This window comes from Rhinopithecus roxellana, chromosome 7, assembly GCF_007565055.1.
Source record: "Rhinopithecus roxellana isolate Shanxi Qingling chromosome 7, ASM756505v1, whole genome shotgun sequence".
NCBI classification, from domain to species: domain Eukaryota; kingdom Metazoa; phylum Chordata; class Mammalia; order Primates; family Cercopithecidae; genus Rhinopithecus; species Rhinopithecus roxellana.
Window position 1 is genome coordinate 33,531,685 of NC_044555.1, and position 27,697 is coordinate 33,559,381.

The 27,697-nt window shown below is 45.2% G+C and overlaps 1 protein-coding gene across 1 annotated transcript in view; it reads right to left on the reverse strand.

The window, feature by feature from the left end:
- Positions 1–16,118: 16,118 nt before the first annotated feature.
- Positions 16,119–27,697, reverse strand: part of SMC1A (structural maintenance of chromosomes 1A) — a 50,810-nt gene continuing 39,231 nt past the window's right edge. Inside the window, exons 20-25 of the mRNA XM_010364524.1 lie at positions 25,060–25,216; positions 24,465–24,619; positions 24,191–24,342; positions 22,974–23,043; positions 22,573–22,683; positions 16,119–22,141 (exon numbers count right to left, since the gene is read on the reverse strand). Of these exons, the coding sequence (XP_010362826.1) occupies positions 22,058–22,141; positions 22,573–22,683; positions 22,974–23,043; positions 24,191–24,342; positions 24,465–24,619; positions 25,060–25,216 (729 nt within the window). The 3' untranslated portion in view covers positions 16,119–22,057. The remainder of the gene's footprint in view (positions 22,142–22,572; positions 22,684–22,973; positions 23,044–24,190; positions 24,343–24,464; positions 24,620–25,059; positions 25,217–27,697) is intronic.

Here is a 27,697-nt window from a genome sequence, read left to right on the forward strand (position 1 = left end):
CTGTAATCCCAGCACTTTGGGAGGCCGAGGCAGGTGGATCACCTGAGGTCAGGAGTTCGAGACCAGCCTGGCCAACATGGTGAAACCCCATCTCTACTAAAGATACAAAAAATATTAGTTGGGCGCAATGGCGGTTGCCTGTAATCCCAGCTACTTGGGAGGCTGAGGCAGGAGAATTGCTTGAACCTGGGAGGCGGAGGTTGCAGTGAGCCGAGATCACGCCATTGCACTTTAGCCCGGGCGACAAGAGCAAAACTCCATCTCAAAAAAAAAAAAAAAAAAAAAGGAGTCAGAATTCAAACCCAAACCCGTCAGATTCCCAAACCCAGGCTTTTTCTATTGCCAATGGTTCGCAAATGTTGGTCTACAGACTTGGTGTTTCCAGAAAATCTGGAGCAGTTGAAATTCAGATAGTACTGCCATTCAAGAAGGTGGAATGCATTTGTCTCCTCTAATTCCTAAGACTCCACAAAATAAAAGGATCAAGGGTATAAACTCACAACTCCAAAGAAAACTGGAGGAGCTCCCATCAATGGGAGAGAGATTTCAGCAACTTTCTGGCAAGCAGAAACGGGGTGGGAGGGATGGTAACTGAGAAAGCAGGGCAGGGAAAGGCATGAGCAGAGTCCACATGTGGGAAGAGATCCACTGGGAGAGAGCTCATCTACCCTGCCAAATCCTAGAGAGGTGCAGTAAAGGTATCCTGATGGTGGGAGCAAGACTCAAAGCCTCGAACATAATTGAAAGTGTGTGAAAGTGTGTGTTGGAACAGTTAATGTCCCCCAACTCATGTTGGAATAGTTAATTTCCCCCTTATCTCCCCCATGCTCATGGGTAGAAATCACACCAGCCAACAAGTATCTACACTCCAGCAAAATATCAGCGGGTTCTACAAAGAAACCAAACAGTCCCAAAGCAAAGGCCTCTATTTTCCATACTTAGGGGTCCTCCAGCAGATTGTACAGGTCCTTACTCAGTCACTTTAAAGGGACTTGACAAACACCTGCCCTTACACAGGGCTCCAAATTAATCAACTTTTTATTTTATTTTTAAAATAGAGACCAGGTTTCTCCGTATTGCCCAGGCTGGTCTCAAACTCCTGGGCTCAAGTGATTCTCCCACCTTGGCCTCCAAAAGTGCACTGATTACAGGTGTGAGCCACCATGTCCGGCTCAACTTTTTATTGTGTTCTTCTTAAATCAATGGGCCAGGCTGGGCGCGGTGGCTCACGCCTATAATACCAGCACTTTGGGAGGGCGAGGCAGGCGAATCACCTGAGGTCAGGAGTTTGAGAGCAGCCTGGCCAACATTGTGAAACCATGTCTCTACCAAAAATACAAAATTAGCCGGGCATGGTGGCAGGCACCTGTAATCCCAGCTACTTGGGGGAGGCTAGGGCATGAGAATCGCTTGAACCCAGGAGGTGGAGGTTGCAGTCAGCCAAGATTGCGCCACTACACTCCAGCCTGGGGGATAGAGCGAGACTCTGTCTTAAAAAAAAAAAAAAAAATCAATGGATTGATAGGTTTGAACATTTGTGAAGAAAAAAGATTTATGAACAAACTGATGAAACAAATGGGAAAAACTAAGACTAGGCACATTTCAAGTGTGGGAAAAGACCAAGCAATTATTAAAATCAGGAATATAAAAAAATGAAAAAAAGGTAATTATAGTATACTTCTTGGCTCTGTAGTGACTACTGATTTACTAGGAGTTGGGATATAAACATATTGGAAGAATGAAGGGAGGGAAAGTAGGATGTGTGTGTGGAAGAGATAGAAAAGAGGTAAATCCTGTTCTACCATAAGATGTCAAGAGATAATGTCTCAAATTGCTAAATTAGGAAATAATGGTGGCCAGGTTCGGTGGCTCATGCCTGTAATCCCAGAACTTTGGGAGGCTGAGGTGGGCGGATCACTTGAGGTCAGGAGTTTGAGACTAGCTTGGCCAACATGGTGAAACCCTGTGTCTACTAAAAATACAAAAATTAGTTGGGTGTGGTGGCAGGCGCCTGTAATCCCAGCTGCTCGGGAGGCTGAGGCGGGAGAAATGCTTGAACCTGGGAGGCGGAGGTTGCAGTGAGCCGAGATCGCGCCATTGCACTCCAGCCTGGGTGTCGCAGTGAGACAAGGAAGGAAGGAAGGAAGGAAGGAAGAAAGGGAGGGAGGGAGGGAGTGAGGGAGGATATAATGAGGAACCATGGTGGTCCATCAGTTAAAAATCCTTTCAGCTACAAGTAACAAAACACTCAACTGATAGTGGCTTAAACACATATATGGCTTTATTTATTTTTTCAGTTAACAGGAACTGTGGCACGGGTTCAGCTGCTCAATGATGCCATCAAGAAATTGGGCTCTTTCTGACTTTCTCCCTTCACATGTTGTCTTCTTCCTCGTGCTCATCCCCACATGGTCACAAGATGGCTATCACAGCTCCAGACGGCATGACTATATTCAAAGCAGAAAGAAAGCAGCGGACAACATCAGCTATGTGTGCCTCTGCTCAGGAAAGCAAACACTTTTTCAGAAGGCCCTCAGCCAAACTTCTCACTGGCCAAAGCCAGGTCACGTAGTCATCCTTAGCTGCAAGGGAGGCTAAGAAAATATCTGGCTCTTCAGCCTCTGAGTGGGAGGTGGCAAGGAACAAGGGATTTGGAAGTAGTTGCCTCTAGGGAGCAGGACTGGCAGTGGGAAGGAGGAGGACAGGATATTGCTGGGTTTTATTAGGCATATCTTAGCACTGTTTTATTTTTTTAAGTATGTATATGTATTCCTTTGATAAAAATTAAAAATTAGGCCGGGTATGGTGGCTCACACCTGTAATCCCAGCACTTTGGGAGGCCAAGGCGAGCGGATCACCTGAGGTCAGGAGTTTGAGACCAACCTGGCCAACATGGTGAAACCCTGTCTGTACTAAAAATACAAAAATTAGCCAGGCATGGTGACACACGCCTGTAATCCCAGCTACTCCAAAGACTGAGGCAGGAGAATCGCTTGAACCCAGGAGGCCAAGGCTGCAGTGAGCCAAGATTGCACCACTGCACTCTAGCTGGGCGACAGAGCAAGACTTGTCTCAAAAATAATAAATAAAATTAAATTAAAATTAAAAAATAAAGTGTTATGGTTTCTATGAAAAAAGAAATCTTAAAAATAAATGCTGGTAATAGTTTTCTATCTCCAGAGCAAAGGATAGCAATTCACCTTGGAAGCAAACTTACCAGAATATGCTCTTTACTTAGACTGAGGTATCTCAGGTATACACCTACTGATCTTAGAGAAAATTGTGCTATCACTATTAACCTGAATGTGGCCGATGGAAACCAGGACAGCTCTGTGTAGCAGTTAACACGGGTTGACTGTGGTTAGACAGTCCTGGTGCAATTTCCTGTCTGCCATTTATTAGCTCTGTGACCCTGGGCAAATGACACCCAGGAGCTTCATTTTCCTTGTTTATGAAATGAAAGTAACTCAAGTGTCTGCCACAGAGTAAGCACTCAGCAGATATCCACTATGATTAGAATGTTAAATGTTCTGTGTACTGATATTATCTGAGTGTCCTTTATAGTACTATGCTTCCACTGAGTTAATTTTTTATCCTAAACATGAATTGGGGCTAGATTCATGTTTAGTCCCAATTCATGTTGGGACTAAAATGCCCAACTGAAAATTGTTTGTTTTTGAGACATATGTGTGCATATTTTTTCTCAGGCCTTTGCTCACAGAAGATACCCCATTGGGACCACATCAGGAGACATGCAGATTTGAATTGCTATTGACTCCTGTAGGAGGAAGCACTGTAAAAAGGAATGAGGCTGGATTGTTGGCCCTACTACATACATGGCTATTTAACTTTAAAACAACCTACTCTGTGACATGTGCTGCTGAGTACTGTGATGGCCTCTTATGGGCTACGGAGCCCAGATCACCACTGTGAGGCAGGTGTGTCAGAATCCCAGAAAGAAAATTGATATGGCGAGCGTTACATGGGAGCAGGAAATGCAGTTGGCCTGGGAGTGGAGAATGTGAAAATGGCCTCCTCTCTTTGATGCCATGGTGAGAGCTGGAGATCTGGATTGCAGGCAGGGAGCACATGGCGAGAGCCATATGGTGGTGGAAGACAATCTTGCCCACACATGGTATGAAACTGGGAGGTTATGGAGAGGGGCAGCCAGTAGGCAGCCTTCCTCAGAAAGGCATAAGTGACCTTCTCCTGGAGAGGTTATATCTGGTATCTTTGAAATGTTTCCTGTCTGGCCTGATAATTATCTTCTGTTATCTGTAAGATGCCAGTAAAGTTCTATTAAGTACACATACATAGATGATAGTTCATCCATTAAAAAAAAGAAGAAAAGGATATTATGAAAAGGCATCTCTGGAGAATAAGAATGCTGAGAAATGAAAATGACTGCCAAAATAAAGGTGTCCAGCAGAAGATAAAGTCAAAACAAGGTCCCATAATATAGAATTAAAAAAAACAAAAGACATGGAAAATACATATGTGAGAAGATAATCATCCAGGAGATCCAATAGCCAACTGACGGGAGTTCTAAAAAGAACGGAGAAAGTAAGCAAAGAAATAAAACAGCAACTTCTCAGAGCAGGGGGACACGAGTCTTCCGATTGAAAGGGCCCACCCACCAGGTGCCCAGCAAAGTAAACGAGGGAAAACCCCACTGCTGGGCACATCATTGTGACATTTCAAAACACTAAGTACGAAGAAAAAAAATTAAGCTTCCAGATGTAGAGAAAACAGGTTGCCAGCAAAGGAATGAGAATAATATTAGCATGTGACTTTTTAATCAGCGACACTACAGGCTAAAGCAGTATCTTCAAAATTCAGAGGAAAAATTGTTTCTAACATAGAATTCTAAAGCCAAACTATCATTGAAATATGAAGGTAAAATAATGACTACATATTCAGATATGTAAAGACCCCAAAATTTACCTTTCTTAAGAAGTTACTCGAGGATGTTCTCCAACAAAATGTACGATGTGGCCAGGTGCAGTGGCTCACGCCTGTAATCCCAGCACTTTGGGAGGCTGAGGCAGGCGGATCAGGAGGTCAAGAGATGGAGACCATCCTGGACAACATAGTGAAACCCCATCTCTACTAAAAATACAAAAATTAGCCAGGCGTGGTGGTATGCACCTGTAGTCCCAGCTACTCAGGAGGCTGAAGCAGGAGAATCACTTGAACCCTGGAGGCAGAGGTTGCAGTGAGCCAAGATCACACCACTGTACTCCAGCCTGGGCGACAGAGCGAGACTCCGTCTCAAAATGGTGTGATCTCAGCTCACTGCAACCTCCACCTCCTGGGTTCAAACGATTCTCCTGCCTGAGCCTCCCAAGTACCTGGGATTATAGGCATGTGCCACCACGCCCGGCTAATTTTTTGTATTTTTAGTACAGACAGGGTTTCTCCATGTTGGTCAGGCTGGTCTTGAACTCCCGACCTCAGGTGATCTGCCCACCTGGGCCTCCCAAAGTGCTGGGATTACAGGTGTGAGCCACTGCGCCCAGCCTAGAAAAGAGATTTATTGTGAAGTTATCAGGTAGCTCATAGAAGTCTGGAGAATCAGGCTGAGAACATGGAGTGGGAGCGAGGAAGGCAGGCAGCAGGAACCACAGCTAAGTGTCCACTGTAGAAACAGCCTGGTTAGAAAGCTGCTGTTGGCACTGCTCCCCGTACTGCTCCTACCAGTGGACCTTATCCTACCGGCACATGCCCCTGCAAAGGAGCTCCAACCATCCTCACATCTGTTGTTTTGGTTTATTTGTTGTGGACTTCAGAGTTTAGTTAATCATAATCTGCAATTCATGGCACATTATCACTAGTTCACTGAAGGCTGCTCTTTTACTTTATTTGTTCTATTCTTCTTCTTCCCCATCAGTCCCTATCCTCACTCCCATTCTCCTGCCCAACTTAGTGAGCCTCTCCAGTGTAATTAATGTATGTATACTTTCAATCCATTTTCCATATGTTTATTTATATGCATATCCATGAAAATACACAGTGTTGTTTTACATTTCTGTAAATGGAATTGTGCTATAAATACTATTCTGTTTCTTACTTTTTTCTCTCAATGCTGGGGATTTTAGAGACCTATCCATGTGGCTATATGTAAATCTAGTTTATTACTTTTGTTTTATAGTTTTCCATCCTATGAATATTCAGTTTGTTTATCCTGTCCTATGGTGGTGAACACCTGATTGCTTCTGATTCCTCACTACCACAAACAGTGCTGCAATGAACAACCTCAACTATATTTTCTTAAGACCTGTGTGAGAATTTCTCTGGAATATATGGCCAGAAGCAGGATTGCTGGGTTGTAGGGTATTCACATACTTAATTTTATGGGTGCTGCCAAACCCTCTCTGGAATACCCGTACCAGTTTACATTCCAACTCACGGTTGCCCTTTTCCTCACATCCTCATCAGCCCTTAATAATATCTGACCTTCTACATGTTACCATTCCTGTAGTGACTTCTCATTATTATTTTAATTTCATTTCTCTAATTATTGGCAGAGTTGAAAAAGCTCTTAATATATTCAAGTTTCCCCTTGTATAAACTCAAGTTTCCCCTTCTATAAATTACTCTTCATATCCTATGCCCATTTTCCTATTGGGTTTACTATCTTCCTTATGTATTCTTCTAATCTATCATCCTTTTGTTAATTTTGTATATTCCTGCCTTCTTTTTGTTGCTGGTTCCAGATTCAAGGCCGTGAACAGAGTATTCAGCCCTTGTTGCCTGGTGGGCTGGGAAAGAAAATACCTGACCACCATCAGTTTCCATAGTGGGAAATAGGGCCATGCCTCCCAATTTGGGAGGGATTCCCCCAAAAAACAGCATGGGAAATTAGATGCTAGAGAACAGTAGAGTTCACTCCTCTGGTCATCCAACATCCACACATAGCCTTCCTCCTGTACTTATGCTTTTAAAAAAAGCTTCTACCTAATACAGTGCAAATATACCTCATATAAACCAAACATGCACCCATCCCCTTTCCAGAGTGAAAAAAACAAAAACATAAATTAGAATGCTTTCAGGGGCAAGCAATAGAAAACCCAACTCAAGCCGTCTTGAATAGTACATGCAATTCATTGGCTCACTTAACTGAAGAGTCCACGGGCAGGGAGACTTCAGGCATGGCATGATCCGGAATATGGTTCCATTTCTGTGATTCTCTTGGCTCTGCCTCCTCCATTTTTCAGCTCCATCCTCAGGTAGGCCTTCCACGTGTTCACAAGATGGCTAACAGCAGCCACCAGGCTACATGCTTCTTTGTTCTTATCCAAGGGAAGATAGATCATCTCCTCCCTCAAAAGCTGAATAAAAGTCCTAAGCCTCATTGTGATTGGGTCATCCCTGAACCAGTCATCACTGTGGCTAGGAGGGTGAAATTACTCAGATCAGTTTATACCAATAAAGGCCTACACCTAGAGCTGGTGGTGGGGTCAATCCCACTCACATCCCATAGTTGTTACACAGCGGGAGAGGAGTGGAATGGATGCTGCAGAACTACTACAATGTCCACTACAAGGGAGTAAACTAAGAAAGAGGAAGATATGGGGTCCAAGAAAGATTGGGTCCAACCCAGAATAATGAAGGGACGTCCCAGGATGACAGCTGCACCGCCGGCCTACAGAGCAATCAGTCCAAATTGGAACAGGAAGACGGAGGACTCCAGGAAGAAGGTATCTGGGGAAAAAGGGGATTCAAATGATTTTATACTTTCCTTGAGAATTTGGAATAACTTAAGAAGGTGATAAAGTCAGATAATGCAAGGAAAAAAAGAAAGACAATTAGAAACTCTAAGGAAAAAAGCTGTATAAGAAAAGCAATGTAATCCTAATATACTAATTGGATCTTTCTGGAACAATATTTACATCATTTAATGTAATATTTAATGTAAACACTTTATTGCCCTTAAACTTTTAGAATGACCTACTGGCAAAGTATGGATGACTTAATTATGGTTATAGAACAGAGTATAAATATTATTAATCTTGTTAATATAAAAGTAAAAGTGCAGATGACAAGTTACAAGAGAGAAAAGGGAGAGTAAGTCTATTAGTTAAAGGTAGAAAGATAAGGAATAGAGGATACATAATTAGTGACATGGCTATATTGGAGGCATGGGAAAGGCATTTGGGTGGTATAAATAGCAGGAAGTTAATAGAGAATGACTGGCTGGGCGCGGTGGCTCAAGCCTGTAATCCCAGCACTTTGGGAGGCCGAGACGGGTGGATCACGAGGTCAGGAGATCGAGACCATCTTGGCTAACACAGTGAAACCCCGTCTCTACTAAAAAATACAAAAAACTAGCCAGGCGAGGTGGCAGGCGCCTGTAGTCCCAGCTACTTGGGGGGCTGAGGCAGGAGAATGGTGTAAACCCGGGAGGCGGAGCTTGCAGTGAGCTGAGATCCAGCCACTGCACTCCAACCTGGGCGACAGAGCAAGACTCCGTCTCAAAAAAAAAAAAAAAAAGAGAATGACTAAAATTGAACAATAAAAGTTGATAAATAGAAAAATCTGTACATTGGCTGAGCACGGTAGCTCACACCTGTAATCCCAGCACTTTGGGAGGCCAAGACGGGCGGATCACCAGACCAGCCTGGCCAACATGGCAAAACCCCATCTCTACTAAAAATACAAAAATCAGCTGAGTGTGGTGGTGTACGCCTGTAATCCCAGCTACTCGGGAGGCTGAGGCAGGAGAATCACTTGAACCCAGGAGGCAGAGGTTGTAGTGAGCCAAGATCATGCCACTGAACTCCAGCCTGGGTGACAGAGCAACACTCCGTTTCAAAAAAAAAAAAAAGAAAAATCTGTATATTATTCAGAGATATAAAGATAATTACTGGGAAAAAAAAAAACAAAAACAAAAAACAAAAACCCAAACAGTTAAAAGTAGACTAGTAGATTTCCAGGTCAAGATGATAGACTTACCATGTGTTTTTCTCCACTTCCTCCTGAGACCCTGCTAAAATCATTGTAAAGGATTAAAAAGGGTATAAATACACAATGATGAAGAGAGTGGGAACAGGTCCATCAGCAAAAGAGAGATTTCAACAAATTTCTGGAAGATAGGAAGTAAATGGAGGAATGGTGACTGATGGAGCATGGTGGAGGAAGCCACAGCCTGGAGTATGCACGGAGGTGATGCTTCAGAGGAAGAAGTTGCTCTTTCCCTGCAGAAGCCTGGAGTGTCTTGGTCTTGACAATGCCAGGTATGATGAAGGATGGGAGTCAAATGTGGGGCTGAAAATAGGGAGTTTAATGGGAAAGCTGCATATCAAACCATGAATCCCTCTTCCCCTCCCTTGTGCACAATTCACAGCAGCCAGGTATCTACCCATTAGGCAAAAACCAAAGGGTTCTTCGCCAAGGCAATTGAACAACCTCAGAGAAAAGACGTTAGCATTCTGGCATTCAGGGACTCTGCAGCATAGCAAGTTAGCTCTCTAGTCATCCTAAAGGAAGGCCACCAGTTGCCTAATCCTGCCCCCATACACAGAGCTTCTGATCAGATTTTTATTGCTACATTCTTAAATATCAGCAAACAACTATGGATCACTAGGCATTTGAGAAAAGACTGCAACTTGAAAGAGACCAAAATAAGTAAACAAGGGAAAAAATAATTCAAATGAAATAGGTATTTCAAAGAACAGAAAGAAAGATAAAAATATCCTCTCTATTATTTTCGGATTCAAGATGATAGTACATCCATAAAACAAGAACAGCATGCAATAAGAAAGGAAAAGAGAACACGAGTGAATACTAAGAAATATAAAATGTGATTGCCACATGAAAAGACATGCAATAGAAGGGTTGAAAGATACAGTTAAGTCTTCTCTCAGAAAGTAAACAAAAACGAAAGGAAGAGAGGGACAAACCTAGGGAGGGAGGGAGGGAAAGAGGAAGGGAGCGAGAGATGGAAAATAGGAGAGTGGATAAAAAATTACAAAAGATAAATTCAGGAGATCTAACATCGAACATTAAGGATTTCCAGAAAGAGAGAATAAAGGAAATGGAGAAAAGGAATAGATCAAAGACATAACATGTGAGAATTTCCCAGAGTTAAAAGACTTCTAAATGAAGGGATGTAACAAATGACCAGCACAATGAATGACAAAAGATCTGAAACCTAAACACATAATTATTAAGTTTCAGAATACCAAGAATACAATTCTTAAAAAATAGGCCGGGCGCGGTGGCTCAAGCCTGTAATCCCAGCACTTTGGGAGGCCGAGACGGGCGGATCACGAGGTCAGGAGATCGAGACCATCCTGGCTAACACGGTGAAACCCCGTCTCTACTAAAAAATACAAAAAACTAGCCGAGCGAGGTGGCAGGCGCCTGTAGTCCCAGCTACTCGGGAGGCTGAGGCAGGAGAATGGCGTGAACCCGGGAGGCGGAGCTTGCAGTGAGCTGAGATCCGGCCACTGCACTCCAGCCTGGGCGACAGAGCGAGACTCCGTCTCAAAAAAAAAAAAAAATAAATAAATAAATAAATAAATAAATAAATAACAGGAGGCCAGGCGTGGTGGCTCACGCCTGTAATCCCAGCACTTTGGGAGGCCGAGGCGGGTGGATCACCTCAGGTCAGGAGTGCAAGACCAGCCTGGCCTACATGGTGAAACCTCATCTCTACTAAAAATACAAAAATTAGCTGGGTGTGGTAGCAGGCGCCTGTAATCCCAGCTACTCGGGAGGCTGAGGCAGGAGAATTGCTTGAACCTGGGAGGTGGAGGTTGCAGTGAGCCGAGATCACATCATTACACTCCAGCCTGGGGAACAAGAGCGAGACTTCATCTCAAAACAAACAAATAAACAAACAAAAACAAAAACAAAAAAACAGAAGGGATGGATGGAGTAGAAGTACTTTTCCCTATGCTTCTCACCAAATACAGCTAAAATTGAACTTGGACATTATGTATAAACACAAAAATCTGAAAGGTGGATAGAAGGCAACAAACCGGGTAGGGAACTTGGTAGCAGAGAAGTGACATACTGGTGAGTTCCCTGAGTTTGTTTTTTGTCTCATATATCCCAGACTTAGGGCTAGAGAAGCCAACAATTAGATAATAACTGCTCTAACACCACAGAAGAAAGCTGTAGTCCCACTCCTATCCACCAGCAAAGGCCAAGAGGGAAGCTTAGACTTCCACCCTTGCTAGCTGTAATTGGTTGTCCCCTCCCCTTCTGCTGGGGTGGTGTCAGAGAAGGTTGCACAGGCAGCTGGAACTCCCACTCCCACCTAGCAGTAACTAGGAAACCCTCCCGGTGAGGTATCAATAGAGAGTGAGTGGGGAATCTGGACTTCTACTCCCACCTGGCAGTAATGAGGCAATGTGCCCTCTCCATTGCCAGAGTGGTATCTGAGGAAGCAAGCTAAAATCGAGTATTTAAATAGCTCCAACGTCTCACAACACAATACCAAAAATGCCCAGTTTCAATCAAAAATCACTCATCAAACCAAGAACCAGGAAAATCTCAACTTGAATAAGAAAAGATGCTCAATAAACACCAACATTGAGACGACAGAGATGTTAAAATTATCTGACAAGAGCTTTTAAGGAACTATCATAAAAATGCCTCAACAATTTGCTTAAACATGCTTAAAACAAGTAGGAACTGTCAGCAAAAAAAATAGACGATATGAAGAAGAACCAAAAGGGAATTTTAGAACTGACAAAACCTCAACAGATAGGCTAACAGCAAAATGGAGAGGACAGGCCGGGCGCGGTGGCTCAAGCCTGTAATCCCAGCACTTTGGGAGGCCGAGGCGGGTGGATCACAAGGTCAGGAGATCGAGACCCTCCTGGTTAACACGGTGAAACCCCGTCTCTATTAAAAATACAAAAAACTAGCCGGGCGCGGTGGCGGGCGCCTGTAGTCCCAGCTACTCGGAGGCTGAGGCGGGAGAATGGCGTGAACCCGGGAGGCAGAGCTTGCAGTGAGCCGAGATCGCGCCACTGCACTCCAGCCTGGGCAACACAGCGAGACTCCGTCTCAAAAAAAAAAAAAAAAAAATGGAGAGGACAGAGGAAAAAAATCAACGATCTTGAAGATAGAACAATAGAAATTACTCAATCTAGAAAACAAACCGGGGGTTGGGGGGTAGGAATGAACAGAGCCTCAGGGACCTGTGAGGCTACTATAAAAGATATAACATTTGTGTCACTGAGGTCCCAAAAAGAAGAGAAAAAGTGATGGGGAAAGTTAATTATAAAGCAATGAGACTCAGACTGCTATCACGCATCTTATCATCAAAACTGAATGCTAGAAGGAAGTGAAACAATACCTTCAAAGTTCTGAGGGAAAATGACATTGCTCTTCAAACTTTATAGCCAAGTGTGAGGATGGAATAAAAATATTTTCACCATCCTGGCTAACGCGGTGAAACCCTGTCTCTACTAAAAATACAAAAAATTAGCCAGGCCTGGTGGTACACGCCTGTAGTCCCAGCTACTCAGGAGGCTGAGGCAGAAGAATCGCTTGAACCCGGGAGTCGGAGATTGCAGTGAGCCAAGATCGTGTCACTGCACTCCAGCCTGGGTGACAGAGCGAGTCTCTGTCTCAAACAAACAAACAAAAAATATTTTCAGACATGCAAAGACTCAGGAAGTCTACTTCCTATACAACCTTTCTGAGAAACTTACTTGATGATGTGCTTCATCGAAACAATGGAACAAGCAAACAAACAAAACAAAAACCTTGGGAATGAGCAAACAGTGGATATAACCACAGAAAGCAGTGAAGAGAAGCCACAAGATGACAGCTATGCATCAGACCTAAGAAAGCAACTAGTTAAGATTTGAAAAGGAGATTAAGGGCTCTGGGAAGGTCTCCTGAGGGGGCAAAAAGTAGACTTGATGGAATTCCTAATGGAGATTTTGAGAAAAAAAAAAAAAAAGGAATATATGATAAAGAGGAAAAACAGAATTAGAAACTTCAGAAAAAATAGAAAGCTGCTACAAGGAAAAAGTATAAAAAAGTACATTGCTTTGCTCTGCAATGAAGAATACATAGTCATATTAACAGCTGTTTATTGCTTTTCAACTTTTAGAACCCAACTATAGACAAACATAAAAAAACTCAATTATGATTATGGAACAGAATTTAACGTTATGTTTTGACAATATAAAAGACCAGATGACAGAAGCTGGGAGGTTAATGGTGAGGAAGGGGGCTATAGGAAAGGGTATTCTCTCATCTAACAAAGTTCTAGTTTAGAAGTATTGTCTATAGTTCATGGAACAGGAAATAAAGGCATTACTCAATAACCCACAGAAAAACTAAACTATACTAGAAGCAGGAAGGAGCTGAACTTGATGTAAATTATCTAAATCCTCATCTCTCAGCGCGAGCGCGGTAGCTCACGCTTGTAATCCCAGCACTTTGGGAGGCCGAGGCAGGTGGTCAGGAGTTTGAGACCAGCCTGGCCAACATCATCAAACCCCATCTCTACTAAAGATTCAAAAATTAGCCAGGCTTGGTAGCGCGCACCATTAGTCCCAGCTACTGGGGAGGCTGAGGCAGGAGAATCGCTTGAACCCAGGAGGCGGAGATTGCAGTGAGCCGAGATCGAGCCATTGCACTCCAGCCTGGGCAGCAAGAGTGAAACTCTTGTCTCAAACACACACACACACACACACACACACACACACACACACACACAAATAAAAAAAAAAAAAGAAATCCTCATCTCTCATAGCAGGACATCAACGGGTAATGTCTGAAAGTAATGATTTTTTAAATGCCCACATATTATGGAGGTATGGAGATAAAAATCAGAATAACTAAAAGTGGTTGCGAAAAGTGAGAGTGGGGGTGGGGATGTGTGGGGCAGTAGACTTTTGCTTTTCACGAGTCCGTCTGTAGTGATTTGACTTTACTGATTTGAGTTTTCTAAATAAGGTACATGGATTACTTCTATTTTAAAACGAGAAAAAAATTTTAAAAAGGACACTCCTGCCCACAACCCTCCTCCCCCCAAATTCCCTTATCCCTCCAGACCTACTGTGGCAGAATATAATAAAGTTTGGGAAACCTTGCAGTCTCTCTTCCTGCTTCTCCCTTAGGTGAAGCCTCTTTGCTTTAGTCAAAATGGAGTATTTGTTAGCCCAAACAGGGAATATTTATTCCCACCTTCTTATTTTTATGTCTCCCAGGCCTGGAAAGCCTTTCTTCCTTATCTCCACCAGTTGGAATCCTCCCTTTTAAGGCTCAGCTCAAATTCCACCTCCTCCAAAAGTCTTCCTTGTCCCCTGGTAGAACTCTCTCTCCCCTTGGGGGTTCCTACGAGTCTTCATTTATGCCTCTGATTATGACACTTAAATGTACTTTTTTCTTTTTTTTTTTTCTGAGCTCTGTCGCCCAGGCTGGAGTGCAGTGGCGCGATCTTGGCTCACGGCAACCTCTGCACCCTGAGCTCAAGCAAGTCTCCTGCCTCAGTCTCCCTAGTAGCTGGGATTACAGGCATGTGGTACCACGCCTGGCTAATTTTTGTATTTTTAGTAGAGACAGAGTTTCACCATGTTGACCAGGCTGGTCTCGAACTCCTGACCTCAGGTGATTCACCCGCCCTGGCCTCCCAAGTGCTGGGATTATAGGGGTGAGCCACCGCACTTGGCAAATGTACTTTTTGCAAATACCATTTTTTTTTTTTTTTAGACTTACTCTGTTGCCCAGGCTGGAGTGCTGGGTTCAAGCAATTCTCCCACCTCAGCCTCCCGAGTAGCTAGGATTACAGGCGCATGCCACCACACCCGGCTAATTTTTTTGTTTTTTTGAGACGAAGTCTCACTCTTGTCCCTCAGGCTGGAGTGCAATGGCGCAATCTTGGCTCACTGGAAGCTCTGCCTCTCGGGTTCAAGTGATTCTCCTGCCTCAGCCTCCCAAGTAGCTGGGATTACAGGCACCTGCCACCATGCCTCGCTAATTTTTGTATTTTTAGTAGAGATGGGGTTTCACCATGTTGGCCAGGCTGGTCTTGAACTCCAGACGTTAGATGATCCGCCCGCCTCAGCCTCCCAAAGTGCTGGGATTAGAGGCATGAGCCACCGTGCTTGGCCTGATTTTTGTATTTTTAGTCGAGATGGGGTTTCGGTATGTTGGCCAGACTGGTCTCAAACTCCTGACCTCAGGTGATCCTCCCACCGTGGCCTTCCAAAGTGTTGGGATTACAGGCGTGAGCCACCACGCCCAGCCTGAAGTACATTCTTTAGGTCAGTGTTTCATGCCCCCAACCTTCTTTCACCCCAGCTACCAGAGTGGTCCTCCTAAATACCAATCTGGCCCGGTCACTCCCTTGATTCAAACCCTTCCACAGCTTCCCATAGCTCAAAGCAAAGCTTGACTGCTTGGATTCCACCACTTCTCCCACTGCATGGGGTGATGCCCCGTTCCCCCCTGAAATCCATGCACTTTCACACTCTTAACTGTGCTTAGGCAGTTCCTCTGCTTGGAATGTTTTTTACTCCCTTTCCATGTGGTAAGCACTAATTCCTCTTTCAAGACTCAATTCAAGTGTCCCATCCTCTATAAAGGCTTTCCCACTCCAGGGAGAACCATCTAATACTACTTATATGCTCACTTTGCCTCACCTAGACTTCCATTATATCATCTTCCACACTTAGTGCACTTAACTGCTTACTTATCTGAGTTCCCAGTTAATCCAAGAATTCCTGGAGGGCATGTATATCTTATTCCCAGAACCTAGCACGGGGCCTGACACATGACAGGAATTCAACATATCCTGCTGAACAAATGGATGGAAAAATGATGCATGAGTGAATACAGGAAAAAGCAAATGAACTGGTAAATGCTTACATTAATGCATGAATGAATAAGTGAGTCAAGTTGTGAGTTAGTGCATATATAAGTGAATGAATAAATGAGTGGATGAATGAATGATAAAAATAAGCCAAGTGAATGAAAGGTGCCCGTGCCCGGGCCAGTGAGGCAGGAAAGGATGAGTGAATTCCCACCTCTGTGTCTTGCTTCAAACCCACCAGGAAGACCTCCTGCCCTGCTTTCCACCCATCTAAACTGCACACCACAGTGTTAACCTCTTTTAGATTCCAAGGAACAAAGACACATTCAGGTTAGTGATGGGGATTTATTAAAGCATTCACAGGGAAATAAGGAAGACGACAGCTACACAGGCAGCCTCATGGAAGAACAGAAACTTGAAAATGGTTCATGATCCAAAGCAGCTCTAGAGCCTGGCTTATCTTGTCACCCCCTCAGCTGCAGGCATCTGTTGCTCCCTTCTCTAGTGCTTCCCAAATTGGTGACTCAACTCCTTTCTGGCTGTATTTATACTCCTCCTACTGGTACTGACTAACTTCTTTCTGCCCCCCTCGATGCTAGCCCATGGCTTTTTCTGCCTCATAGGTCCTGAAGCTTCATGGCTCCCGGGGCTTCAGTTCCTATTAATCCATGGCTTTTCTGCATTGTAGCTCCTGCTGCCTCTTCCATTCCCGTTGCCATGTTGCCACATGGTTCTGGCTGCCTTATGGTTCTTGCAGTCTCATCGCTTCTACTGTCTCATGATCTTATCTCTTCAAGCCTTCTGCTGCTTTGTGGATCTCATAGTCAGTTTTGTCTCATGGTTTTTGTTCCTTGTGGCTCCTATTGCTTCATGGCTTCTGCGTCCTTTTAGCCCATTGTTGCCTTGCTGCTTCATGGCTTCTGCTACCCTGTGGCCCCGTGATCTCATTATACAAATGTCTCATGACCTCTGCTTACTTATGGTTTCTGTAGTTTTCTCTTTGCTTTTGCTGTTTAGTTTCTGGCCACCCCTCATCCACCACTAATGCCTCATTAAATTCTAATTAACTGTTCACTTCTTCTGACTATCTCACATTCTGCCTCCCTGAAAGATCTGGTTCTTTCATGCGTTTGCCATTTGATACATGCCATCCCTGTAAGGTGGAGTCCTTATGCCAGTCCAGCTAATAGGCCGCTGGCCAGCATAGATTGGTTGCCCTTGAATCAGACACTATCCACATCTAGCTATCTGTGGCCAGGATTGTGAGGTCACATGGTACAGAGCATGGCAACTTATGCTAAAGAAACCCCTTAGAAGGGACTGCAAGCATGGCAGGTTTGCTAAGCGTTTCCAGAAGGGGGCAGTGTAATTGGCAAGCATCTTGTTTGACCTGTCCAATATATCGACCTTCAAGGTTCAACCTAAGTCCCACCTTCTCCCTGACCACCTCTGTCTGTCCTGATCTACAATGGGGTATATCAAGATCAAGACTCTAGAGATGACATAGAAAGGAAACCTAGGTTCCATTTCTGGCTCTGACACTTCCTAGCAGTGGGACCTTAGGAAGTTAATTCCCCTCTGAGGACCTCAGAAGGGGTTTGGGCGGTCTTCCCTTACAGGTCTGACATTCTGGGTATTTTACTATAAATTATTGTATAAGGGATGTGTCTCTTACCTGGGAAAGCCCTCAAAAACATCTCTTGAGGTAGGAAAGAGGGAGTCAGAGTCCTGGCTTGGAAGAGCCTTACTGTACACTGGAGGTGCTTAGCCAAGATTTATTGAACTGGATGAATGAATCAATGGCTTGTGGAGGGGTGTGGTGGGGGGGGCAGTGAGAGACCACACAGCACACAGAATGTCTGTCTAACTTGAGGAATTCCAATTGCTGAGGAGGATGTAAGGAGATTCTGTTTCAGAGATGGATAAGGAAAGAGATGACTGGGATAGGGTAGGAATCCTAGCTATTCATGGGTACTCATTCTATCCTCTCAGTCACCCTCCACATCCAATAATCAGTCATTAAGTTCAGTTTATCATCTTCCCTTAATAGTTCACACCTTAACACCTCCAATCTATTCCCACTGGCCTTTGCCCTAGTGAAGGCCTCCTGGTCTTTTTCCAGGTTCCTAACTAATCCCCCCGTCTCCATTCGCTCTCTCACAAATGGATTCACTCATGCATTCATTCATTCAAGAACTTTACTGGGTGCCTGTTTTGTGTCAGGCACTGTGCTTTTTGCAGGGGCTATACTGGTAAGCAAAATATCTCCAGGCCCACCCTTGTGGTGCCTAAAGCTTATTCAGAGACAAAATGAGCAAATATAGTAGTGTAAGCTTATTAACAGGGAAACTACAGTACGGGCACATACAGCATGAACATCTAACCTAATCTGTTTTCCATGCTGCTTGGCTAGCCAGCCAGAAACAGGTTAAGTTCACATCTGATCTGGAGTCCCCCTATTAAAAACCATTTCATGGCTCCCTCACTGCCTTCAAGCTATGCTTTCCAAATCTAGCTGTACCCTAGTCATGTGGCAACCTTTATAAGCATTCAGGATTCCAAATCCTCACCCCAGACTTACCGAACTTTTAGAGGTTGGGGCCCAGAATGCCCCACCTGTTTGTGGTATATAGCCAGTTTGGGAACCACACAGTCCTACAAGACAAATCTGAATTCTGTAGCCATGCATTTACGACCCTCTTCCAATCTGGTTCCTCTCTACCTTTTCCCCCACCCCAGGAATCTTCATGCTTCAGTATTTGTTTTGCTGTTTCTTGCCTTCATGCATACTGTTTCCGATATCTGGAAATTCCTTATACTTCCTCAACTGGCTAATTCCTACCAGCCCCTAAGACTCAGTTCAGGTGTCACCACCTAGACTAGAGGATGCCTTCTCTGAATCGTCACATAAGCTAGATGTTTCTCCTGTGCTCCTGTCACAGTGTTGATCACACTGTATGGTTAATGGCTGTTTTACAAATTGTTTCCCCAACTAGACAGTGAGCTCCTCAAAGGCAGGATCAAGATTTGACTCATCTTTGTGTTCCTGGTGCACAACACTGTGATTTCCAGAGGGAAGTGCCCAATTAAACTTAGACACTGTTGTGGAGTACTCAACTCCCTAGAGCAAGGCTACTGCGTCCACAGTATAAGGGAGTGAAACTAGTTCCTCCAACAAGCCCTAGAGAATCTACTCAGATCCAGCCTGCTCTTGGAAACACTGTGGTGCCTGGCCTCCCACGAGCACAGCCTTCACTGACAAGGGTTGCACTGTGATGCCTGGAGGTGGTGGGGCACAATAGGAGAGAGCAGGGGGCAAGCACTAAATAGATCCAAGTGGAAGTCTAGGCTCTGCCACTAAACCAGTGTAATCTTGGACAAGTCACCTTACCTCCTGGATCCTCAGGACTTAAGTCCCCAAAGCTCCTTTGTAGCACGTGTGTGCCAGGGCCTTAGCCTAAGGCAGCTCATGTAATACTTTTTATCCTGTGAGGTAGGGGTTATCTGGGTTATTATCCACGCCTACTGAATCAGATGTCCAGAGGCGGAACCAGAGCAATTTATTTTTAAAGAGTTCCACATCCTTTGGATGTGGGGGTGCAAGCAGGGAACTGCTGCTTCTCATTATAAGCCCTTCTGTACTATTTTATTTTTTACTTGTGTATATATTGCTTTACTTTTTAAAAAGGAAAAAGAAAAAGCTTTACAAATGATTCTGATGTGCAGTCAAGGTTGATAACCACCTGTACAGTGGAGAAAGCACTTGAATGACTTGGAAGACCTGGGTTCAAATCTTTTTGGGCCTCAGTTTCCTTATCTGTAAAGTGGGGAGAATAGCAAAGGTGACGTTTAAAGGGCTGTGAATGATCTAGATGCCAGTCAAATTGCTTCATATATATTTAATTTTCTCTTTGCTTCACTACTGCAAGGTAGGTGTTTATTATCTCTTTTTACAGATGTGGAAACTTAGGCTCAGAGGTGAAGTAACTTGCCCAAGTTTCTACAGCTAGAATTTGAACCAGGTCTGACCCCCGAATTGTGACTCTTCCATAAAGGCCAGCATTTGCCAAATTATGGCACACAGTACCACCAGTGGTACGTGACTTCTTTGGTTGAAAACAGACAAATTTATTTTGTTTTGATAGTTATGTCTTTTAATATGTATTAGAAAAATACATAATTAGCACACATCAAACCTGTGATTTCACAGATATCACTACTTGGGATGAAAATGATATAGGATAACAATGTTAGACCTCAGATCAACCTCAAGAAAAATACTAAGTAAATAGTACAGGAGGGCAATTTGGAAGTATTATTAAAAACCAATATATAAATATCCTATGACTTTGCAATTCCACTTCTAGGAATCAACCCTAGGTAAACTTTCACACATACACTTTCACACAGGCATAGGGATGCTCCCGTGTAGTATTTTGTAATAGCAAAACCTGAAAACAGTCTTAATGTCCATAACAAGAGAAATGCGTAAGTAAAATGCGGTAATCATATGATGGCAATCTATACTGCAATTACAGGAGATGTATTGAGCTACATTAAGTAACATGCACAGATCTCAAAAACATCGTTAAGCAAGAAAACAAATTGCTAAACAATTCAATATACCATTTGCATTAAACACACAATATTTCCAATAAGTTCATATTATGTACGTACAAGCATTAAAACAAAGTCTAAATGGAAGTACAACAAACAACAGCCACTAAGAGGGAAAAGATCAAGAGGGGGAGTGGTTGATAGCTGAATGAGACTATCTTTAACAATCTAATTTCTCAAAAGGAGAATGAATTCATGCATTATTTGGGTAATTAAAATGGACTTAACTTTTAAAAAGCAAAAAAGCAATACACAGATCAGAAGTGAAGTGTGATGGTGTATGTGAATGAGTAAAGGCTGAGCTCATCACACCCGGCTTTGCTGCCTCTGCATGATCCTTATAGCTAATGAGGTTAGTTCCTAAAATGAACCTCACACGTGTTAGGCTGGGATGTGGCCCAGGCTACCTCTCCCCTATTTCCTCACAATCCAGATTGGGGCTCAGGCACCCGGTTACCATACATGATTGAAGCTACAGGTTTCCTCAGGCCCTCCACTTACCAGGTAGACCCCATCAGTGCCCTGAAACTTTCCCAGTCAGCAGGGCATTCAGCACCTTCCAGATTTGGAGGCTTCTTCTGTCCCTAATAGCTGGGATCAGAAGCTCTCAGGGGTCCAGGCATGAGGGTTATATTCTGAGGGGTCGGCACCTAGTGGGCTCCACGAAGGGATAAGGCCTCCAGTGAGGAGCTTGACATCATTAAATCCTATGAGGTAGGTAATATTGTTAGCCCCATTTTACAGTTGAGGAAACTGAGGCACAGAAGGTCAAATGACTTGCCCAAGGTCAAACAACTAGTAAGTGATAAAAAGTGGGACCAGAACCCATAACTGTCTGTCCCGAGCTCATGCTCTGCTCCTAGTGCCTGACCAAATCCTACCAATTTGTCAAGGTCTAGCTTAAATGTGACCTCCAGGAAGCCTAGAGGGGATCACCCTCTTTTCAAATTCAAAGTACATATGACATTCAGCTAACTATAGTCATTCATGAACCCATTGTATCTCCTTACTAGGAGGGTAGAGATCATGTCTGATTCAACTCTGTATTATAAGCACAGAGCCTGGCAAATAGAGGGTGTTCGGTATGTGTCTGATGAATACATAAATGTATGAATACACAAATGAGTGAATGAAGGCAGTTTCAGGTAACTGCCTAAGACTCCTATGAGGTCCTGAGTACCTTTGCCCAGCTCAGGGGTGCTGTCATCCTAAGCTCTCTTGGAATCAAATTCAGCCTAGGCTCCTTCTAAAACAGGTCTCCAATATCCTTTATTATTTTGCAAACATACTCACATGCACACATGCGGATACATACATACACACATACATACCCACACACACAGTGGGCAAGAGGCCCAAGGGGCCCACGATTATGGGTGATGAGGGGGAGGAAGGGGGTGTGTGTGATGAACAGATGGCCCTGTTCAGCTCAGCACCTCCTTCCAGAGGCCAGAGTACTCCCTGTCATTCAGGAATTTTTGCTCCAGACCTAACATCACCTCTGTTCCTCTTCATGCTTGATTAGCAGTGCCTAAATCCCATGACTACACCAAAAAGGGCCAGGATGTAGGGGGAAGGTTGGGAGTCAGATATCCAGAGATTGGGAGAGGGACAGCTTAGGGATCCAGACAGGGTGGGAGGGCAGAACTACTGCTACTGCTCATTGGGGTTGGGGTTGGCATCTGGGTACTTGGTGAGGTCGAAGGTCAGGACTTTGCTGATCACACAGTCCCCTTGCTGAAGGAGGAGGGAGAAAAAGAAAAATAAAATTGTAAGGAGAGAATTAAGAGGGGTCTAGTGCCCCAGGATCAGGGGCCTCAAACCCTCTTCCCTACATACCTGCCCAAAGCCCAGTCAATGGTTCTCTCTGGGTGTGAGGATATGCTCAGTCCCATGTGCCTTCTCTCCCTGCCTACTTCTGTACTCTCCTCCTTTCTCCACTGTCTGGTTGCCTCTGCCTACCTTTTCACCTGTCCCCAAATGCAATGGCCCTGCCTGGCTGGGCTGGGTAAGCCTCCAGAGGCAGGGCTCCAACAAGCCCAACTGGCCATTCAGGACCTGATTCCCTATGCTCCCCCACCTCCTTTCCCCTCCTCTGCAGCCTTCCTTTCCTGCCCTGGGAAATCAGGCAGGGAGTAGGGCTGGCTCCTGAGCCAGGCCCGCCCTACCTCAGGATAGACTCCAATGAGGCTCTCGGCCTTGGTGTAGAACTCCTCCTTGAGAGAGATGACGATGGCCTGGAAGTTGCAAGTCGACTGCTCCTTGATGTAATTTGCCACCTGTGGGAAAGGCCGCCAGGCACTTAGCAAGGCTCAAACCTTAACAGTCCCCTGTATTTTCCAGCCACAACCAGAAGGCAGAAGAGGTAGGGTAGGGAGAGGAAGGTGGGGAAAAGAGAGGTTGAGAGAAGGAGACTACTGACTACGACAGCATGGATGACTCTGGGCCCAGCCTCCCAGGCACAGAGAGCAGGCAGCAGGAACGGCTAGGGCACACTCAGGAGTTGCTCCCTGAAACCCAGCCCCGACCTGAGGGCATCCCTCCCAGGCCCCACTTTCTTTGCACCCACCTTGCCAATGTTGGTGTTATCCAAGGCAGCATCGATCTCATCCAGGACGAAGAAGGGGGCTGGCTTGTAGCTGGGAGGGAACCAGTAGGTGAGCTGACACTGAGGTGGGGAGGGGGTGGCAAGGCGGGGTGGGACAGCCCCAGGACCCATCAAACAGGCCAGCTTCCCACTCCACTTCTTCAGAGACTAAAACACCCAGGTCTCAAAGCTGCCTGAGCCCCTACAAGCCAACACATCAACAAAGCCCTCCCCTCTGCACTCAGCCCTGTGTTCCAGGTTCCTACAGAATCACAAGAAGACATGGTCCCCTCAGGAGCTTCCAGGCTGGCTGGGGAGCTAAAGCTGTCCAAGGTTTTAGTCGTAATGATCGAGCTACCTAGAGGTCCACCCCATTCCAAACACACGCCATCACAGCATGCTCTGTCATGCCTCCTTGCCTCTGCACATGCTGCATTCTCAGCCTAGAATGCCTGCTGGTCTCCCTGGCAAACTTCTACTCATCCTTTACATCTCCTGCTCAAGTGGCACCTGTCCTTAAAAGTCTTCCCTGGCTTACCCACACCCTCCCCACAGACTGGGTTAAGTGTACCTCCTCTGTGTATCCATCGCACCCATGCTCACCCAGTTACAACACTTAGCACATGTCTGTTTATGCGTCTGGCTTGTACCAGACTGTGAGCTCCTCGAGGCCGGAGACCCTGTCTGATACATCTGTGTCCCTAATCCCTCCGCAGGGTCTGGTACAGAGCAGCACTCAAGAAATTGATGCTGTACAATCAAGCAATATAAGCTGCAGGAGTCAGACTCAAGTACTGGCATTCAGGAGGGGAAGGTCAGGGTATGACACAGTGATCAAGTAGGGCTTCCTAAAGGAAGGGGAGGAGAATGAGAAAGGGTGAAGGGGTGAAAGGTGATGATCAACCTAGATTTACATGGAAAGGGATTATTAGCCAGCAACCTTGTGAGCAAAAGTCTGGAGGTGGGACTGAATACATGCAGAGGCTGGTGAGGGCATGCTAGGCAGATGAGGGTGGATGGGGAAGACAGGTCCAGAAAAACCAAAGCCAGATACGCTGCAGTAGATAGTGAAACAGGGATGCAATCCAGATTCCACCAAACCATCTTCACCTTTGCAGATCTCTGCGTATCCTTGGGCCCCAGAGCCTCTGGTGGCCTTAGTTCAGTCTTCGTCAACTGACCTAGGGGATCAGCCTTACCTGTGGATGGCAAAGAGCAGGGCCAGAGCCGCCACTGTCTTCTCCCCGCCTGATAAGTTATCCATAGGCCGGAAGCGTTTCCCAGGAGCCACACAGTTGTAGTTGATGCCATCCAAGTAGGGCTCTTCAGGGTTCTCAGGGCCCAGGAATGCCTAGGGGAAGGCAGATGGGTCAGGATCTGTATCTGAGTCTGGATAGAGATAGGGACAGGAAGCCTAGAGGGAAAGATAACTGAGGATGGTAGCAGCTGGTTGGGTAAGGGGCTCCAGCCTACCTGGGCACTGCTATTGCGGGACAGGGCTTTATAGATCTCATCAATGTTGGTAGCCACAGATTCAAAACAAGCATTGAAGCGGTCAAAGCGCTCCTTCTTGATCTGTTCGAATGCCTGCTTGGCCTTCTTTGCTCGCTTTCGGGCTGCTTCAAACTCTGCCAGAAAGAAAGACAGGTGACCCCCCTCAGTGCCCTGGCAAGAAGGACCTGCAAATGACAATCCAGAGCAGGGACATCCCACCGAGAGAGAGAGGAATGCCTGAGGAGGGTCCCAGAAGGATCTGTATCCAGTGGACTGGCCACTGGAAACAATGCAGAGTAAGAAAGAGGGGCCTGCAGCCACACAAATATGGATTCCTCCCTGTGTTCTACCAGCAACCAGCTATGTGACCTTGAACAGGTCATTTACCCTCTGGGAACCTCAGCAATTTTCTGTTCTATAAAGCAGGTGTAATAACCCCTACCGTTTAGGGCTCTTGGGAGTTTTAAGTAAGAAAGCATGTCAGAACAGGAACTGCTGTGATGTACAGCAGGCCCGTGGCATACCTTTAGCCTCTTGTCCTTATCATAGGCCCAAGTAGAAGGGTAAATCTTACCATCTGAGGTCTCCTGGAACTTGTCTCGGACACTTTCCAGCTTTTCCATGGCCTTCATGTTGGGGGCAGCAATACGCTGAAGCACACTCTGCTGCTCATTCAGCTTCTGCTGCAGTGTGTTCATCTCTTGCTTGATCTCTTCCTCAGCCTGGGCATCCTGTAAGCCCCAGGCCCAGCAACATCAAGAAGGGCCTGGCCCCTGTGCCCAGGCCCCCACCGAGAGATGACTGAGTGTGGCCTGGGTGCCTGCTCCTATATGGAGGGCAGGTTCTTCTTCTCCAGCTTGGTTCCTTCCATCAGATCCTACCCATAGTAACCATTCCCACCATCTCTGGAAATTATAGGCTGAGGCTGCTTTCTAATCTCTAGCCCTTTCCCCAGGCCCTGCCGACCTCTTTGTCTCTCAGGAGGAGCAGTTGGTGGTGCCCCGCTCTGGCTCTCAGCCCAAGCCATGAGCCAGTACCACCCCAGGGTGACCTGGAGGCTCCCACACTAGCTGCTCTGGACTCCACTTACAGCTCCACAATAAGTAAGGCAATTCACGTTTTCTGCTTAGATCACTACATTTGAGCAAATTCCATTTGAGTTTAGTTTTAGTTCTTATGGATATTGCAATGCATGTCTGGGCTTGTGCCTTTCTGCCACTTTCAGTCAATAAATATTTACTGATTGCCTACCAAGTGCCAGGCACTGGGGCCATCCTGTCCTATGAGCCCTGGTTTCTGTGCTCACAGAGCTCAGGGGTCTAACAGAGGAATGCACATAAGTAAACAACCAGAATACTGTAGGATGAATGTGAAAACAATGATAAGCAGGCAATGTTGAATCAGTTCACAAGAAAGACACCTAACTCAGACTCAGGAAGACTGAGACTCCTAACTCAAAGATCAGGAGATTGATAGTTCTTGAGTGGTGAATGTTAGTACTATTATGTTTAGTGAGCCTAGGGTATTTTGGGTATAAGTAAGTATAATAAGTAGAGGGAGGGATCCCACTAGTGTATAGAATAAGAAATATGTGACCTGCATTGAGGCGTTCTGGTTGGTTACCTCATCGGGTGATAAAAATTAAGGTAGGCTTCCAGGAATATGTTTAAGCTAAGGACTACAGGATGAACAAGTGAAGACAGAGAAAAGGAATACACCTTTTTTTTTTTTTTTTGGAGACAGAGTCTCGCTCTATTACCCAGGCTGGAGTGCAATGGCATGATCTCTGGTCACTGCAAGCTCTACCTCCCAGGCTCAAGTGATCCTCCCAAGTAGCTGGGACTACAGACACACACCACCATGCCTGGCTAACTTTTGTATTTTTTGTAGAGACAGAGTTTCGCCATGTTGCCCAGGTTGGTCTCAAATTCCTGAGCTCAACTGATCCACCCATCTCAGCCTCCCTAAGTGCTGGGATTACAGGTGTGAGCCACCATGCCCGGCCAGGAACAGACTTCTATGCAGTTGGGAGCATTACAAAAAATAGCCAGGGGAGGATGCTCATGGTCCATTCATCGAATTGAAAAGAATTCAAAAGAGAAATTAAGCCAGGAATGGTGGCTCACACCTTTAATCCCAGCATTTTGGGAGGCTGTCAGGAAAATCGCTTGAGAATAGGAATTTGAGACCAGCCTGGGCAAAACAGGGAGACTCCGTCTCTACAAAAATAAAAAAAATTAGCCAGACATGGTGGCACATGCCTGTGGTCCCAGCTCCTTGGGAGGCTAAGGTGAGAGAACTGCTTGGGCCCAGGAGATCGAGACTACAGTGAACCATGATGGTGCCACTGCACTCCAACCTGGATAACAGTGTGAGACCTTGTCTTAAAAACAAAACAAAACAATATGGCAGTAGCAGCAATTGTGTGTGTATGTGCATGCGTGTGCATTGATGCATGTGTACAAGTGTGTTGGGGGAGGGCACAGAAAGAGAAGATGCTAGATAGACAAGTAAAAGCCAGATTACAAAGGGCCTTATAAGGTTTAGACTTTATCCTGAGAAAGGTGAGGTACCAGTGAATGATTTCAAGAATAAGAAAGACATAAACGTATGTACATTTTAAAAAGCCCTTATGAAGAACTCTATACACTACTTTGGAGTGGTCTCCAGGATAGGTTTTTTTTTTTTTTTTTTTTTTTTTTTTTTGAGACAGAGTCTCACTCTGTTGCCCAGGCTGGAGTGCAGTGGCACAATCTCAGCTCACTGCAAGCTCCGCCTCCCAGGTTCACACCACTCTCCTGCCTCAGCCTCCCAAGCAGCTGGGACCACAGGCGCCCGCCACCACACCTGGCTAATTTTTTTTGTATTTTTAGTAGAGACAGGGTTTCACCGTGTTAGCCAGGATGGTCTCAACCTCCTGACCTCGTGATCCGCCCGCCTCGGCCTCCCAAAGTGCTTGGGATTACCGGCATGGGCCACCGTGTCCAGCCCCAGGATAGGTTTTTAAGTAAAATATGAAAGCTACACAATAGTGTATGCTATCTTTTATTTAAGTGAAGGTAGAGGGAATACAAATATATTTGTATTTTAAACATATAACAACAACAAAAAGAATAATCCAAAAACTAATTAAAGGGTTATCTATCGAGAAAGAGAGGTGAAAGGGACAGGAATGGAAGCAAGAATTCTCTTCATGTACCTTGTTTTATATT